Consider the following 17,003-nt stretch of genomic DNA (forward strand, 5'->3'; position numbering starts at 1 on the left):
TATGCCTTTTCTCTAAAAGGTATTTTATTTTAATGGAGCAAAAACTTGGTCAGCTGGATCAGGTATTTTCAAAAACCACTGTGTTTAAAAAAAGAAACTTTTCTCCTGAGGGATGAAGAAGGTCTGGTTGGCTCCTCTCCCTCTTCAGGATCAGGAGAGCTAAAGTCTTGTCCGCATGGTGCTAGGTGTAACCAAATCCTCCACATTTGCAGAAGTCAAGAACTTGTAGAGCAAAAATATATACTGGCCCTATACGTGGGCAGACATCACACACACCCAGCTGACATTAAGATATTTTAGTTACGTTACTGAAAATTGCCCCATGTTTTCAGGCAATTTGTGGAAGTAAAGACTGAGTCGTGCATGGGATGGAGCCCAGCCATTGCCTAACCGGCAGAAAAGGGATGATAGAGTCAGAGACATACAGTTCTGAAAGTAGCTTCAGCTGATCATCTCATTCATCCTTCTCAAGCCTGATAGGAAGAGCTGTAGTTAGACTGTCCCTTGCTGAGGTTTGCATGGCCTGATCTCAGAAGCTGCTTCTGAGCACATCAGCTTCATTTCAGTGCAGTCTGTTTCAGTGCATGGTAGTTCTTAGAAGGTAGGGGGGAAAAAATTCCTAATACCTAACTTAAATCTCCTTTGCTGTAAATTATATCAATTATTTCTTGTCTCAGAAGTAGTGAATGTGGAGAACAATTGATTACCCTTCTTTTTATAGCAGCCTTTTTAACATTCCTTTTTATACCAGACAACTAGTCTCTTTCCAGTCTTCTCTTTTCCAAAGTAAAAAATTGCTGTTCCCCTAAGCACACCGCAGAAGTCATGTTTCCTGAATCATGTCATCCTTGCAGCTCTCCCTTGGACTCTGCTAAAGGTGGTTGCCCCTTCTTAAATGCTCTGCTGAAACATTTCTCTATGTGAAACCAGAGCAGCATCAAGAAGAGTGGGATAACATTGTCTTATAAACATGTCAAAAAGGGGGTGGGAATAAATAAGCATTGGACTAGCCAAAATGTTAATTTATTTTCTTAAGCCCAAAATAAAATTGGGAGGGAATTTTCTTCTGCATTACACATTTTTTCTGCCAGTTGTCTGCCAGTTTTGACCTTTCCTGTCCCCGGGAGGTATGTGCTGACAACTTCTATTGTATTAAAACAACGTGGTCCTAGTTAATCAATGAGCAAGGCTCTTGGTCTTTACTAGGCTACGTGCCTGTTTCCTCCTCTAATCATTCATGCTTCTTCTGTTTGGATGTTCAGCCACCCCATTTATAAAACTTCTGAGAAAATTGCTTGCAAGGGATAACATCTTGCATGTTCCAGTGTCTTCTGAATTTCCGCTAAGTAATTATTCTTATTCTGGCTTGGATTTCTATTTAAAAGAGCATTAACCTGATATTTACTCAGCATTGGCAGCAATAGGCCATTCATAAGATTTTATGCCCTGAGAGTAAATAGCTTGTTCCCATCATTATGCATTAAAAACGAACAGAGTTTGTACCCTTTGTCTATTCCCTTTAAAAAAAAAAAATCCTTTACTATATTGCCCACCAGCGAACGTTTCATTATTTATTGTTTAATTGCTGTTTCATACTTGGCATAGAAGATGTAAAAAAGGATGTGACTACTAGAGGAGTAATTATTCGTGGTGAACAGGAGAAAAAGACCCAAAACATCAGTGGTTGTGGCAGTGCTGTTTCTCACTTGGCGACGTTCGGTATCATTAGCCGTGATAGCAAACCCTCTCAGCTGGCATGGTGAACCCTCACGCCATGAAGCACTTGTAATTGTTCCTCTGTCGCGCTGCACCACGGAGAGATACCATTTTCTAACTCATTTCTATTGTTTTGAAATGAGCTGTATGGTCTGCGGACGCGACCTCTTGAAAGGAGCTCCGTGCTTGATCATCCTCGTCATATTTAACTGGGGTTTATAGTGTCCACTTGAGTCTACTGACACAGTGGGTGAGGAAATAGAGAATTAATCTTCTATCACATTCCCTTCTGTAGAGAAATTTCCTAATTAAACATAGCAGAAAATTACTTTAAAAGTAGCAGGAGGGAAAAAAAATCTTTCCTCTGTTGTGGGCATGGGCAATATTAATTGAAAAATTGTAATTTATTCACACAAAGCTTTTAACTGTGCCCCATGTTCGTGGGGGTTTTCCTAACGTGGAACTAGCTTTGCCTCCAACACAGACTTGTGTTAGGAAAATAGAAGAGCATACTATAATTACTGTTTTGCTTCTGGTCGGTTTGCTTCAGCTTTTCCATTCGTATTTATCTGTGTTTCCAAAGTTGAGAAAAATCCCTTGGTAATTGCCTGTTCTCTTAAGATCTCAGTCTGGCAGTTGTCACACACACTAAGAATTTTCCATTTTAATATTCTGGTCTATTAGACGCTAAGAGCACAGATAAGATAACGAGAAATGAAAGTCCCCTTTTTAAGCATTTTTGTTTTAAAATGACAACTTTAAATGTATTACTCTATTTAGAAAGAAAAATCCGAGTGGATGGCATGATGGGTAATGATATGTAAATGACCATTCATGCATGAAAATCAGGGCCACAGTTGAATGTATTAAGCAGTGACTGATATAATCATTATTTTGGATTTTGCATCTGGAGAGGGGGGTTGCAGATATCAAGTGAATTGCATATTTAAAGAAAACATTTGTGTGTGTGGAAGAAAGAATGTTTTCGGCATTTTTGCGTTAAGTATCCCAGTGTTATACTGTTTGGACTTAAATAAGGTCAATATGTTGGGTTTATGCTTTTCATATTATCTCCGGCTCTCGCTTTGGCAGATCCTCCCTTTCCCTGTTTGTGCAGCATGCCATCGGGGTGCCAAGTTTGTAATGTCAACTCTTTTCAGCTCCCTGTAATGCTTTTATCTACAGAAAGCTGCCTACTACTCACATGGGGGGAGAGCTTAGGAAAAGCCAGCCACTGGCATTTCAAAAAATACGTAAAAATTCATCGTCGCTGCAATCCCTTTGTCTTTCTTGTGCTTACGTGCCCTTCCTGCACTAGCAGGGCGGTGCAGGAAAGTTAATGCTGCAGGTCTCATGGACCAGCAGTCCCCATCACGGGTTGACACTGGTCCCCATCTCCACACACCACAGCTGTGACTGATCTGTGGGCGGTCGCTCAGCTGGCAGTTTCTCTGACAAGGATCGAGGTGGCTGCTGTGGGATTTGGGGCCAACGCGCTGGGGTCATGGGTCAGGAAGGAGAGGGGCAGCACTCACGCACCAGTGCTTTGTCTGGCTGCTCCTTCATCTCCCACCTTCCACTGTTGATGCTACAGACCGGGAAGGGGGATCTTCATGTGATCTCAGAGCGCAGCTGCTATTCTATCCCCTCTGTAAATTTATAAAATTTGTCTGTGTGAGTATATTTGTATTCCGAGTAGTGCTGCCTAAGTGCAAGCTCCAAATGCTTTGTTCTGGTGACCAGGGGTGGCAGGCAGTGGGAAGGCTGTCTGAAGCTGACCCAGAAAAATGAGGAAAGTGTCTCTGGACATTATTGTCTGGGAGGTGAGAGTATAACTCACTTCTGCGCTTCCTAAACAGAGCTCTGTGGCCTTTCTGCTTTTAAAGCAGTGCTTTCCTGAGGAGACTGGTAGTCAAGACTAACATAAGGAAGGGATGTAGTATCGGTAGATACTTGAGACAGTGATGTTTTCTTGTCCCATTTTGTGTTAAGAACTTTAAAGAAAGAAGAAAATTCCATTTTGGAATAGGAGAAAAATAAGCTTCTGATATACAGTAGCTACATTAATGGGTTCCTTCTATCAAAGGCAGAAAAGAGCTGTGCTACTAAATATAATTAATGCATCTTGAGTTTGGAGAACATTATGCTAAATGTCCATGATACATTCTCTGTCCCCTTCAGCAGTAGCATATGATCAATTTTGCTACTCTGTCCTTACCTAATTATTGCTGTCGCTAATGAAGGGAAGTAGAGAAAAACATGTCTTAGTAGGTTAATAAGCCATCCAGAAAATTATATTAGCATGATCAATCCTTAATGATTATGGTTTCTCATAATATTAGATCACCTGAAAGGTGTTTTTCATTGGAGATGGGAGGGGAGGTAGATCTCCTTTTGCAGCTATTCTTCCAGGTGTGCTCAGTTGGTTTTCAGAGAGAAAAGCAGTCAAACTTTGGCTCGGTTTTGACTGCTGATGCAAACACTGGTTTACTTAGTGGAGCTGGTACGTTCTATCATACAGGCATCTGGAAGGGCAGCAAGTACCGGAGATTTTCTGCCTTCCCTCCTTCCACAAATACTTGTGGCGTTGGCTTTCACCTGGGCCAATGGTGTGTGTGCTCTGTGTTGCTTTTCCTAAGTTTTTGTGACTAAGCTGGCAGTCCCAGATCAGTCTGAGCATCCTCCAGCTGGCATTTTCCCCCTTCCGCTCTCCATGATGATACAACTTCATCTGCAGTCTAGTATTTGGTTTAGCATCGGTCAGGATTTCCTTCATTTGTTTTTTGTCTCGTTGATGCTTCTTTAAGTACCTGTGTATGCCAGTACTGCAGCATATGCAGGGCATGTTTATTTTGATGAAAGCCTTTCTCTATGAGCATGTCCAAAGCGTTACATGAATAGCAGAGGGGAATGATCCTCAAATATCAGACACTTATTTTATTATTTATTTAAAGATTTTCCCCAAATTAAACTGAATCACAATCCTCCCTTTTAATTTGGTAATTACACTTCTGCAATGGTAATGCAATCAGTGGATATAGCTAAAGTGTTTGTGTGTGGGAATCAATATTAATGAGAAAGAGCATATTTGCAAAGAGTGATACATATCAGCTATTTGCTTTGCATCCGTCTGCCAGTGAGAGGCTGCTGTGAACCAGACTCATCTGAGTGATGCAAGGAAGCACCGTTGTAGGAAGAGACGGCGGAGAGTCCCTCCAGGTCATTCACTCCCTATAGTCCCTTCTACACCTTCCCTGCTCAGGGGAGGATATGGAGCAGAGCGCACTGCCATTCGTGCAGGAGTGGCCCCCGTTTCAGGCAGCACAGCCCTCAGAGAGCTCGAACTCAGCTGCTGAGGCACCTTGGCCAAAGCAGAAAGTCAGGGCTTTCAGAGCCCACCTGTCCTGAATGACTTCGCAGGTGACAAAACTCTGAGCAAGCTCATAAAGGTTAATCACGACTAAGTGAGAATGAAATCTGGCATTTTCCTGCTGGGCTTCCAATTTTCTGTATATGCAGTGAATTGAAGCTAAGTGAGATTAAATGTTTAAACCTTTCATGCCATATGGCTCCCCCTATATCATAAACACATCTGTAAAATTGTGCTCAGAAGAGCAACGTCGTCCTGGTGTGAATGGAATCAAACTCACGCTTCTCCACTGCTCGTATCAAGGCTGAGTTTGACATGCCACACTTTACCTGTTTATCCTGTTAGTAGAGGTCTGGGAGGTTATTTCCCTACGTGGTCACATAAATTCTAGGTGGCAGCACAAAAATAGATTGCCAGTTCACCCAAGACCTGGCCTGTGGAGGCTCCTTCTCCTAAGTCTTTGCCACCTTTCCAGGAGCGGCTATGCTGTTCGTGAGCTACCTTGCCTTTCTGCTTAGGCTGTCAGCAGTGGTGCCAGTATTTGTCATGGGTTTTGTGCTACGGACACAACTATTCCACCACACAAGCCATAAACCAAGGAGTACAATAAGCCAGTAATGGTGCCAGTCACACAATGCCTCAACCTGCCTGCTAATAATGGAAATAAAAAGGAAAACACAGTTCAACTGATTTTTTTAACTCATTTGTCCTGAAAGGTCATCTTATTGCTGAATAATTTCATGCAATTAACTGGTATGATTTTGTGTTTGTTGAAGAACAGGGTTATATAAAAGATGGGATCTATGATGCATACATACTATATATCTTCTCCTGCAGGACTTTTAGAAACTTTGCAGTTGTCTTCATCATAGCTTCTAGCAAGTTCTTCAGGTGCCTGCAGTCCTGTGCACCCTGAGGTACAGCACAGGCTTGGGAATGCAGAAGTACCTTTACACGTGTCAGGAGAGATATTTTTACAGCTACCTCTGAGCCAGATTTTCTTTTCTCCTTACATGGAAATTCTCACTTACAGAGAAAGAAGCAAACACGGGGATGAGCCCTGGTTGTGCAAGTTCAGAGAATCAGCTCACGGGTGAAAATTACAGATCAGAGAGTGCTTCTGCACTCTTAGTAGAAAAACTAAATTCTTCTGGAGCAGGAGCTGTGAAGGGGGATTGGGGTTCCCTCTTTGCATACAAGCTGACTACTGAACTGGTGGAGGAAGAGGCAGATTGAGCTGCCTCCTTCTGAGACCCTATTACAGAGCATGAGCTTGGCACACGTATTCTTGACTTCTGAGCTCCGGGGCAGCTCCAGTTCTTGGTTAGGTGGGTGTAACCTGCACTAGCACCACAGAAATAAATGGAAAGGAGTATAATGTGAAAGAAAAGCTGGGTGGGAGAGGAAAACTGTGCTCCTCTTGTTGAATTCACTGAAAGGTAGACCCAAGTGATTTTTGCAGTAGAGCCACTTTACACCACCCTGATTATGTAAATGGGACATAAAGTAAATTGGACTTCCACTCGTTCTGACACTCCCTTCCATTGCCGGAGTGATTTAGAGAATCCTTAGTGTAAATTAGGACCAGAACCAGCATCTGCAGTCCACATTTTAGGATTTAAAACCAGTCATTTCCCAAGGTAATTGTGGTGCAGTCAAGACTAAGAGCAGCTTCCTAAAATTGGTTAATACCCAGATTTGGGTTTCTTCAGTGGCTTAAATGGAGTGGCATATTATCTCCTCTATAGTCTGCCTGAAAGATAAATTTGGTGTCTGCGAGCAAAGACATGAAATTGCTATAGGCTTCCGCTCTTATAGCCTGCCACCTATTTGATTTATGTGGTAAGTGATCTCAGATGACCCTCCAAGGCACCGAACCATTAGAGAGTTATGTTGCACAGTGATAAGAAATCTTCAGAGATACCTAAATCTTCTTTTACCACTGGGAGTTTCATCTGTTCTGGAATAAAGAACATTTTAATGTATGATGTTGCTATCTTGCTAGCCATACTAATATTCAAAAGGATACACAGACTTAAATCAATAGCAAAGTGACAAAGACCTTAAAACTGAAGTAGTCACTAAGTGGATGCTAGAGAGCTTTTTTAGGTTTTATCTTTGTTCCTTTCATTCTGTTTCTTAAAAGATGAGTAGCTGTAAGGGTTCACATTCAAGTCTTCTGCTAATCTTTCCACCAGGTAGGAAGCTGGCAAAAGCACCCTGGCAGTGCAGAAAGCCCTGGAAAGTCACCGCGCCCATTGGGAATTCCTTACTGTAGGCTTTGTGAAACCATGGCTTGTATGCTTCCTTGCATTTTTCACTGAATTTCTCGTAATTCGGTGATCCAGGTTCCTCTCTGCCTAGAATGAATAGAAGTGCTCAGGACCTCAGGTGGGTCATTAATTCTTGAGAGGTCAGGAAAGCACAGGTGGGTAATTTCTGTGGTTTGATCCAACTGTAGCATCTTGCCCTGCAGAGGGAGGCACTGCTGACTCATACTCCTCCAACCGAACCTGTATCTAATGCAAAACTTGCTTGATAGAATTTCCTGTAAGTGCAATGTTACAACGTGTATATAGTCTTATGTGTTCTGTCCGTCAGATTATCTTTGCATCATGTGTTCAGTGCACCAAGCGTAAGGTATCCAGCAGCAAGCTCTTGTTTCAGGCAGTATGAGATGCAGCATCTGCCCAGACATCCAAGAGGAAGAGGAGGCTTCAGCAGAGTCCAAAGACATCAGTGCTCTTTGCAGGTCCACAGGAAGAAGTGTTTGGCAGTCCACAGAGAGGATGAAGAGGGTTTCGATCCTGTCCTGCTCCCCTCCCTTCTACCACGTAGGGCCAGCCAGCGACAAGCAGCTCACACTTGACTCACCTCCTGATTAACCTTTGATGGCCATTGTTCCGACATTAAGAAAAGCATTATCCTGGACTGCAGCTTCCTGTCTCCTTTAACAGAGTGCTGGGGTTTAATGATATGTGTGGCCAGGCAAGCCAACCTGAGGGATGAATCAGACATGATCTTTTCTATTTCTCCTTGAACCTGAAAAATTTCAGGTCCTTGCAGTTAGGACAGCAATCTTAGTGATCTCCTTCCAGGCCCTTTAATAATGGCCTTGGTTGGTGACCCATTGCATTGCATCCATCCAGCTGTGGGCATGTCCTCTTGGTTGCTTTGTTTGCACTGTTTGGTATATTGAAATACATGAGAGTGGGGAGTCACAAAAGCCACAAAAGCTTTGGCAGCATGGCAGGCATGTTTTTACAAGCTGTAGCTATTCCTTGAAAATTCTCCTGCAAGGAAGTGATTTCTCTTTAAAATTAAATTAATGCAAAGAGGAGATGAATAGTCCCCACATGCTATTTGGCTTTTTACTCAAAGCTGTTTATGAGGGGAAGCTCTTGGCAAAATTAAATAAGCCTCCTCTCCTTCAAGCTGGCAAATCCTGTCAATGCTGGTCATCGTACACCTTCATAAATCTGTGATGTTGGCATTCCGCACACACCAGGCAGACATCAAATTTTGTAGGGGGACCGCACACGGGTGTAATAATCACAGCTGTTTCATGTCAGCATTCAGAAAGCCTACAATAGGGTTTTATTCAATGAGCCATTCCTTTTGAAATGCCATTAGAGATATTTGCTAGGAGAAACTGGCCTCGACTAATCGTATTTAATTTTTTATCAAATGCGCTGTGGGAGCAGCAGGGATATGCATGAGACAGAAACAAGCAAATGGTGTTTACTTAGAATAAATAAACTTTGAGTAAGAATTGAATCTCTTTGCTCCTAGGCATAGTTCTACAAGTAGAGGCAAGTCCCTGCAGAGGTCTGTAGGGGGTCATGGCCTGACTTCAGGGCCAGATGATCTTGGAGGACTCCAGTTGAGCCCCCTGAAACGAGAGAACTGGCTCCGTGCTGGGCCCTGTGTTGGAGTGATTGCAGCTGAAAAGTTAGGTGTGGTGAGGAAAGGAAGGAAGCCCAAAGAGAATGGGAAGGAAGACATGACAGAAAGCAAGACAGGAGGTAAAAAAATAAAGATGGAACTAGAGGGAGTGGCCGCATTCAGTGATAATGGTGGAATGATTTTTGTACTGGTCGTTTACCGAAGTAATGGCACTTCCCAGACACTGTTTTCTTGCGCTAATTGGACCGTATCCGGGGCAGAATCAGAGCCTTCGGCACAAGGCGCGGGTGAGCTCAGCACAGCGCCCTGCACAAGAGGGACCTGCTTAGAAATGGTTTTTTCCTGACTGACATAAACTTAGCCTTGACAGGACTGAAAAGTCATGCACCAGCCCTTAACAAAAATAATTTGGTTTTAAAAATTTTAAACTTGCCAGTATCTGGTATTATATTCACAAGCTTTTTCTCCACAGCCCCAAATTTTAGACACTCCTTTCAAAACAAATATACATAGACACTGAGATCCTTATACCTTCAGATAATCCACCAGCTGTGATTTTAAGGAAAAATATAACCTGAGAGTCACAGTAGCAGTATGAGAGCTGGAAAACACTGCAAATTGAGTCTGACTGGCATCAAAGCAGTGCCAAGCGGTATCTGCGTGGTCTTTAGCGAGAAGATAAGAGCACATTTTATCAGCAGTCTGAGCTGGCTAGATACATCAAGTTCCTCCCCCAAACCCCTGTAAGATATTTGCATCATGTTAACCTTTTCCAGGACGTAGCTGAGAATGACAATGTGGAGGTACCCAAGACAGGGCCTGAAGTGATATAAATGCTGGGAAAAGCGGTCTGGTTTCCAGACCAGCAGCCAGCTCAGGTATGGCACTGTTAAAATAACCTGCCCGTCATTAGCAGAGAGGTGATTTCACAGACTGACCATTGGTGGTATGGACGAATCAATCAAAGGTCTCCTTGAGAAGTTCTGAGCTGAGTAGAGACACTGTTTTCTCACGCAGTAAGTGATTTCCCCAGCGTGTTTGTGCGAAAGAGAAAGCGCAAATTTGTATTTATTGAGATGGAGCCAGACGGCAGGAGTAAAGCAGAACAAGGCATGTCAGACTTTGGATTTATTACTGATACGGCAGGCCATTTTCTTTTCATTTTGACCATAATGCCGTTCTGAGCCTCTGCCAGGCTTCGAGAGCAGAGTCATTTGTGAGTCGACCCCCTGCTTCGCACCCTTCATTTTTCTCACTTTGCAGATTTTGACTGAGATAATGCTTTCAGGAAAGAAGACTTATTGATTAGAGTGAAGCTGCTTGCAGCTTCTGGGCTTTTATTGGTCAAGTTTGTGAGGTGTTTTTAGCCATTTGGTAGAGGTGCAGGTATTGTTTGTTCTAACACATTTAGTAAATTTTGCTGGCTTCTCTGCCCTGGTTTCTCAGAGCTTTCTCACTTCATCCACTCACCTTGTCACCTGCCCAAAGCATTCCTGTTAGGACTGAAGCGTGTGGGAAATCACCTCAACTGCCCCAAAGAGCATTTTACTCCTCCTCTTCCTCCACATTTTAGTTTGCACATTGTCTTTCATTGCAAAATATAAAAATGGCCATCGACCCTCATCTCAATGTGATTTTTGTTATTATCTGGATTTTATAGCTAGAAACAAGTAGATATCCTGTTAGGATGAGCTAGAGCAAGCTTCATTTGAACTTCTTCTTTCAACAATAGTAAACATGTCCCACCATGTAGAGTCAAGTCAGGGATTGTGATAAGCATCTGATCACATGTATCAAGGGAGGACTACGTAATAGAAAAAACAATCATGAAAATCCATTGTACTCACATTTCTGTATATTCAAGTGCATGGTGATGATGTTTTCTACTGTTTCTTTATTGTGTTCTCCAGCATAGTTAAAATATATTGAATAAAGGTTATTTTAATAGTGTTAGTAGTCCTACAAAGCCACATGAAAACTGAACTGGGACTCTTCTGAGTTTGCCCTGTTGTCTTCAGAGGCATGTTAGTAAAGAGAGCTCAGGAGATGTGTGTTTAGCCAGTGCTGCCACCTAATCGTCCCTCATGGCTGACCAGCTACTCTTTCCACTTCCTCCTCCCAGTATAGTCCATCAGGCAAGTTACATGCATGTCCTTTGTGTCACCTGGACAATAAGCGATGCTTTGTATATCAGATCAAGACTGTGAGCTGCTGTACACAATCCTAACCATCTCACTGGAGCTGCTGTTCTGGAAACTGCAGAGAGTTTATTTCCATCCTGCCTTTGACACTTTTCGAGCATCTTGGGCAGACACTAAGCAAGGCTTACATGGTGATTTTGGTGTCCATTTGTTAAACCAGCTAAACCGCTGGTCATCAACCTGCCGTGGAGCATGAGTCTGGGAAGCTGTGTGTATAAAGGCATAGCATGATTTGTTGGAGTGGTAGCACCTACAGAAGACTCTTGACTCAAAGAGATTGAAGTGTAAAGAAAAAGTAAAGGTGTCTATGACAGGAGGTCCATTTGGGGCTTTTTGTTTTTTCCTGATAGTATAGGAGATAAGCACGGAGTCAGACCAGTCTATTGGTGATACTTTCAGTCTGTTTTTTCACCTATGGAAACAAAGTGGAATGTCTCACAAATGGTTTCTTTCTGGTGGAGCAATACAAATATTCTTGAAACCATGGCTATCTGATCTGAGTGTAGTGAGAACACCAGAAAAAGACCTAATGATTAAAACAGGAGCTGTTGTGGTTACCACAGTCCATTGATTCTGTAAATTGTGTGCAGTGCCTTCCCAGCTAAGGAATTTATATTGCTTAGGAGATTGAGATAGTCTCTGAAGTGACTTTCAGATAATGTTAGTGACCTTCTAACCCATGTTAGCAAATTTCCTTGAACTCTGGAAGTTGCTAATCTTGCTAATACAAATAGGAACTTGCAGCTTAACATTTCGAAGTTGTGTGAATAATAAGGAATGGGCTTCAGCGATTAGTGTCCCTGGAGCCCTGCTATTTTCCTACAGGGACTTGTTATTAAACCTGAACCACTGCTAACATGAAGACTACATAACATGCATGAGAAAGAGAGAATCATATTCCTTTTATTTTTAGAAGAGGAATCTAGAAACTACATTATTTTTGTTAACAATTTTTTTCTAGTTGTGATGTGAAAGCAAATGCGAATCAGCAAGTACAGCAAAGGAAAAAAAAGGAAAAAGTCACCTTAGAAAATGAGCATGCACTAGTCCTCAAGCTAAAAAGCGGCAGGAAATATTGGGAAAATAACTCTTTCTAAGACGTCCGGATTTATCAAAGCACTTATCTGCACAGTGTGGATAAAACAAGCCCCTGTGCATGTCAGTCCTGGGTGTGGGTGCACATGCCAGCGTGTATGTTTGTGTAGGGAGAGAAAACACACCTTAAGGAAATGTAAAGAATAATATTATCTGTGGTGACTGACAACAGGAAAAGAGGGAGAGAGAGGTAAACAGCTGTCTTTTTTAATCAAGGCTGTTGCATGCTCAGACATTTAATGAGAAAGTACACATTGACTGTGGAACACTGGATGCAGAGCTTCTTCAGAAAAAGATGAGGAAATTATCTAATGTTTTCCAGTCAAAATTAAAAACTGCATTGTGCCTTAGTGTGGATGCTCCTCTCTAAATCAGTTACTTCTCTTCGACATTGTTTTATTGTACATGAATTTTATGGATACAAAGGTGAGCAAACTTCTACAAATAGAGCAAAACCCTCTTTTTTTCCTGCTAAAATCATGAGAATGCTCATCATAGGTGTGTTTTTTCAATTTAATATAGTTTAAACTCAAGCACAACAGATAAGAAATAGCTGCAGCATAACTCGTATCTAAACATACCAACACTTCCTTTGACTGTATTAAACCTCAGAAAAAAGCTTCTGAGACAAACTGTCCACTTTAGGTATTTCTGTCATCTGTATCGCTGTAGTATCTAAGCATACCATGATCTTTTAATATGCTTGTTTCCATATTTTCTGTTGGTAGAAAGAGGTTTTATTCCCATTTACTCAGGGGAAAACATGACAGAAGTTAAACAACTTGTCCGGGGTAAGAAAGCGGGGATTACTGAGAAACAGGTATTGGGGTCATGCTTGCTCTTCGAGGGGCAAAAGCCCTTTCTCCTCCAACAGCTTTGTGAAAGCTTGGAACGCTTGTCCTTTCTCAAGTATATAACAAATGGAGCCTATTCACAGCCAGAGCACTCCAACCCAAAAGCCTCTGGTAACAACACAGCTGACAGATAACAGTCTCATGCAGTGGATGTACAACATCAAGCAGGTGATTGGTCGCATTGGTGTCACTGGGGCTACCAACTCTCCTCAGTGTGTCTGCCAGCTTTGGTAGGATGGACCCAAATGTGCAGCAAGCCTACACTAAGGTGACAACTCCAAATGGAAGAGAGAAGTGAAAGAATGGCCCTGCAGAGGCTGTTTAATGCAGACAACAACGTCAGTCAAAGCCGATTGATACGTAGAGTCTAGGTTAGTTCAATTATTCTGTAACTGGCAGAAGGATATTGCTAGGTCCAGCATCTTGCTAGAAAGCAGCACCCATTGAAAGATACCCAGAGGTGCTCATACATTTTAGTACAAATGTAGATAATGTTTCTTTTGGGTCTTTCAGCAAACCCTCTTCTTGGTGCCTACCTTAGTGGTCTCTTTCTCTCTTTAGGTGCTCAGCTGTCAGTACTTTTTTTACAGTCCTCTTACACCCGGGTTTTTATTTTCTCCTTAGTCCCTTCATGGTTTTGACTTAAAGGCTGGATACAAACCTTACACAATTGCAGGCATTGGCATCAACTTTCCTGGATTTCAAATATAACCTATGCTGGAGGTCATCCCCTCCTCTGGACAGTACTAAATCTTTCCTGCCAGAGATAACTCGTCCTTGGGGCTCATAGGTGTACCTCTGAAGAGAAAAATGTTTTGTTTTTGGAATGGACTAGGTTGCAGCACACGGCAGGTAATTTCAAAACGTTTTCAAGGAAAGCATCCCCTTGGGTCCATCTCAAGGCCTTCACCAGTAAAGGACACAAGGCAGAGTGTGATGCTATCAATACACCTCCAATATTTTCCAGGGAACAAAGCAGTGAGGCTCGGTGGTGACACAACCTTCCCAGGCTGCACCTTGAAGGGGGTCATTGTTTAAGTGGAAAAGGAACAGGAAGGGTCTGTCTCCAGTTTCCCTTATAACTCCTTCATTCAGGGGATTTATCACAGACCAACATGGAGATCTCTGTGTTGGCCCCACTCAAAAATGCTGTGTGTGGCCAGGCACCAGCTCTGTGAGCAGCACGTTAGGCTGACACGATGAATAGATTTTTCTAGAGACAGAGAGAAGTGCTTTGCTACAGTGCTGTCTTTACTAATGTATATTCTTCTGCTTTCCATCAAACAGTCAATGAAGGCTCAGGTGAAACCAGTCAAAAAGAGACATCGACCTGTGACATTTGCCAGTTTGGGGCAGAGTGTGACGAAGATGCAGAGGATGTTTGGTACAGTAATTTGGTCTACTCTTCTATTTTAATGAATGTTTATTATTTAAAGGTCCCATGGTTTAGAAAGCATTACAAACATTAGGTAGTCAATTTTCTGTGCCCAGAGATTCACCGCACAGTGATTGAAGAGGTTATTACTCTGAAAAAATGTATAAAGCAGTCTGTTTTATAATTTTGGAACATGCACAATTTTGACAAAGTCTAGAAACACAGTTATCCATTTTGTTGCTGTTATAACTTATGTTAGTCCATCTGGGGTTTTAGAGCTTTATACTTTGGTAAAAATAGAAATGGGAAGAATGATTGACCTAAAGCCTTTCCAGTTAAAAAGTATCATTAGTATTATCATCATGTTAATTCATGTGTGGCATTAGAAACACTGGGAAATCTGTCTCGTTTTTCCTGGTTGCTGGAGTTGAAGACCTACCTCTCAAATGTTTGAATTAATTAGAGTGTGCATTTAGACATTTTCTCAATGGAAATGGTTTTGGGTTTTGTTTTTTAAAAGAGGTTTCAAAAGTATTCAGGTTTTTCTCATTATTATTATTTTAAAACTTAACCACATAAGCTGAAGGGAAATAATTCTATCTAGTCAGAATTTTTTTTTTCATTTTGCCTAGAAACTATGCAAACATATATTAAGCCAACTTTAGTCATTTCATTGTGATTTTGGAACAGCCAACAGATGAAAAAAGCTGCTATTTACAGAGCTGTACTTCTAACACTGCCTTAATGCCAAGTCTCATTTTTATCTACGTAATTAATAAATATTTAGAGAGATAACAAAACAGTCATGCAAATGTTAGAGCTGTTGTCTGGATGATGCTTCTGAAGCTGTGGGCTGGTGGTAGCTAAAGGGTGGATACAGAGACTGGGCAGTGAGATGTCAATAAAGCAGGCATGAAGTTAGGAACATTTCTGCCATTTAGTGAAGAAGCTTCAGAATATGGTCATGGTCATCCATTTGTGCTCATTTTGGTTTCGTCTCGCCAGGCTTTCAATGACCTCTGGTTCTAGTCTTTAAAAAACACCAAGTAAACGAACCACAGAGGCCTTGCAGTGGCTCTGGTCATCGAAAGACATTGTGGTGTTGAAAAACTGGAGCAAGATGCATCATGGTTATAGTTTATGAGAATCGTATGGAAGAAATCGCTTCATTTTGATTTTAAGAAAATTACCCCAGGTGTCAGGATTTTCATTGTCTCCTGGACTGGTTGTCCTTGATAATTTTGGTGGTGCAGTGTAGAAACAAAATGACGGTAAAATTAATATATCAAAATTCACAGTCTAGTGCTCATGTTTTTGTAATTAAGTGCACTTCCAAATTGGAAGGCAGGAGAAGAGAGGGGCAAGGAATAAAATTAGCTATGAGATAACGTTGTTAATCATAAGCACCGAGCAGCAGTGTTTATTTTTTTCCAGAAATAGCTGGGTAAAATAGCCTGATCCAACTTACCCCAGAAATGTTCCCACTGCAGCTCTTGCACTATCTAATTCCTCCCCTTTGAAACAACTTGGCATATAGGGATCAGCGTAATGACTGCAGGAGCTGACGTTCTCAATCTTTATTGACAGGCGGTCTTTCTGCAGGGGAAGATGCTTCGCGGGGTGGGAAGCAGGGAAGGGCATTTACTGAGAAGATGCTACCAGACAAACTGTTAAGAGGCAGGAAAGCAGATTTCCAGCCAGAAGTACAAAGACCATGTAAAGCCTGTTAAAGGTCTGCTTTGAAGTAAACAACTTCATATGCCATAACAGAGCCTTGTTTTCCTGTCCCTGCCCCCTGATTAGTCTTGGATAAACGTCTTTCTAAAAAATGAGCCTTCTGGGTATTAGCTCTTTGTTATTCTTATTTCTAGAATAAAAGCAGACTATGTATGGGGGAACTAACCTCTTTCAAATGTACATTAATTGAATTTCCATGTTTGGCACCAAATAGACATACTCCCTCACTCCCCCTGCCAAGATTTGGTGTGGCAGAAAATATCCTTCCAGAAAATAAATTCCTATTTATTGTTTGATCACTGTTCTTATGCGGATGAAATTTCAGATGCAAGCAGGGCTCCTTTAGCTATGTCACCTGACCAGGGAGGTTTGTAAAATCCAAATGGGGTCAGTGGCTCCCGGTGGCCCCAGGACCAGTTGTTACAGGGTGATGAGCCCAGCACCAGCAGCAGCCCCTATAAATCAGAAGCAGTTTGAGGTTGCAGGGTCAGTGCCTGAGCCATTCCAGGTAAAGAGGGATGCAAGCTGGTAGCAAAGCCAGACTGCAGAGAGCTGGAGATACAAGGCTGGCTCTTTGCCTGATATTTCTAGGTGCCAGAGTAGATCAGAGCAGCAAGCACAGGTGTGATAGCAGATGTGGTTGGGCTGCTGGTGATTGCAAGTGACAATTAACATTATTCTGCATTGCCACAGTCTGTTATTTTGCAGTCCCTTGTCTCTGGTTTAACTCTTTTTTTTTTTTTTTTTTT

At 42.0% G+C, this 17,003-nt stretch overlaps 1 protein-coding gene across 1 annotated transcript in view; it reads left to right on the forward strand.

The window, feature by feature from the left end:
• Positions 1-8,878: 8,878 nt before the first annotated feature.
• The window catches only part of LOC104496503 (tomoregulin-2-like), a gene marked incomplete at its 5' end in the record, with an annotated part of 58,073 nt that continues 49,948 nt past the window's right edge, over positions 8,879-17,003 (forward strand). Inside the window, 2 exons of the mRNA XM_010139632.1 lie at positions 8,879-9,111; positions 14,430-14,526. Coding sequence (XP_010137934.1) covers positions 8,879-9,111; positions 14,430-14,526 — 330 coding nt within the window. The remainder of the gene's footprint in view (positions 9,112-14,429; positions 14,527-17,003) is intronic.

This window comes from Buceros rhinoceros, unplaced genomic scaffold (genome assembly GCF_000710305.1).
Source record: "Buceros rhinoceros silvestris isolate BGI_N320 unplaced genomic scaffold, ASM71030v1 scaffold2827, whole genome shotgun sequence".
Taxonomy (NCBI): domain Eukaryota; kingdom Metazoa; phylum Chordata; class Aves; order Bucerotiformes; family Bucerotidae; genus Buceros; species Buceros rhinoceros.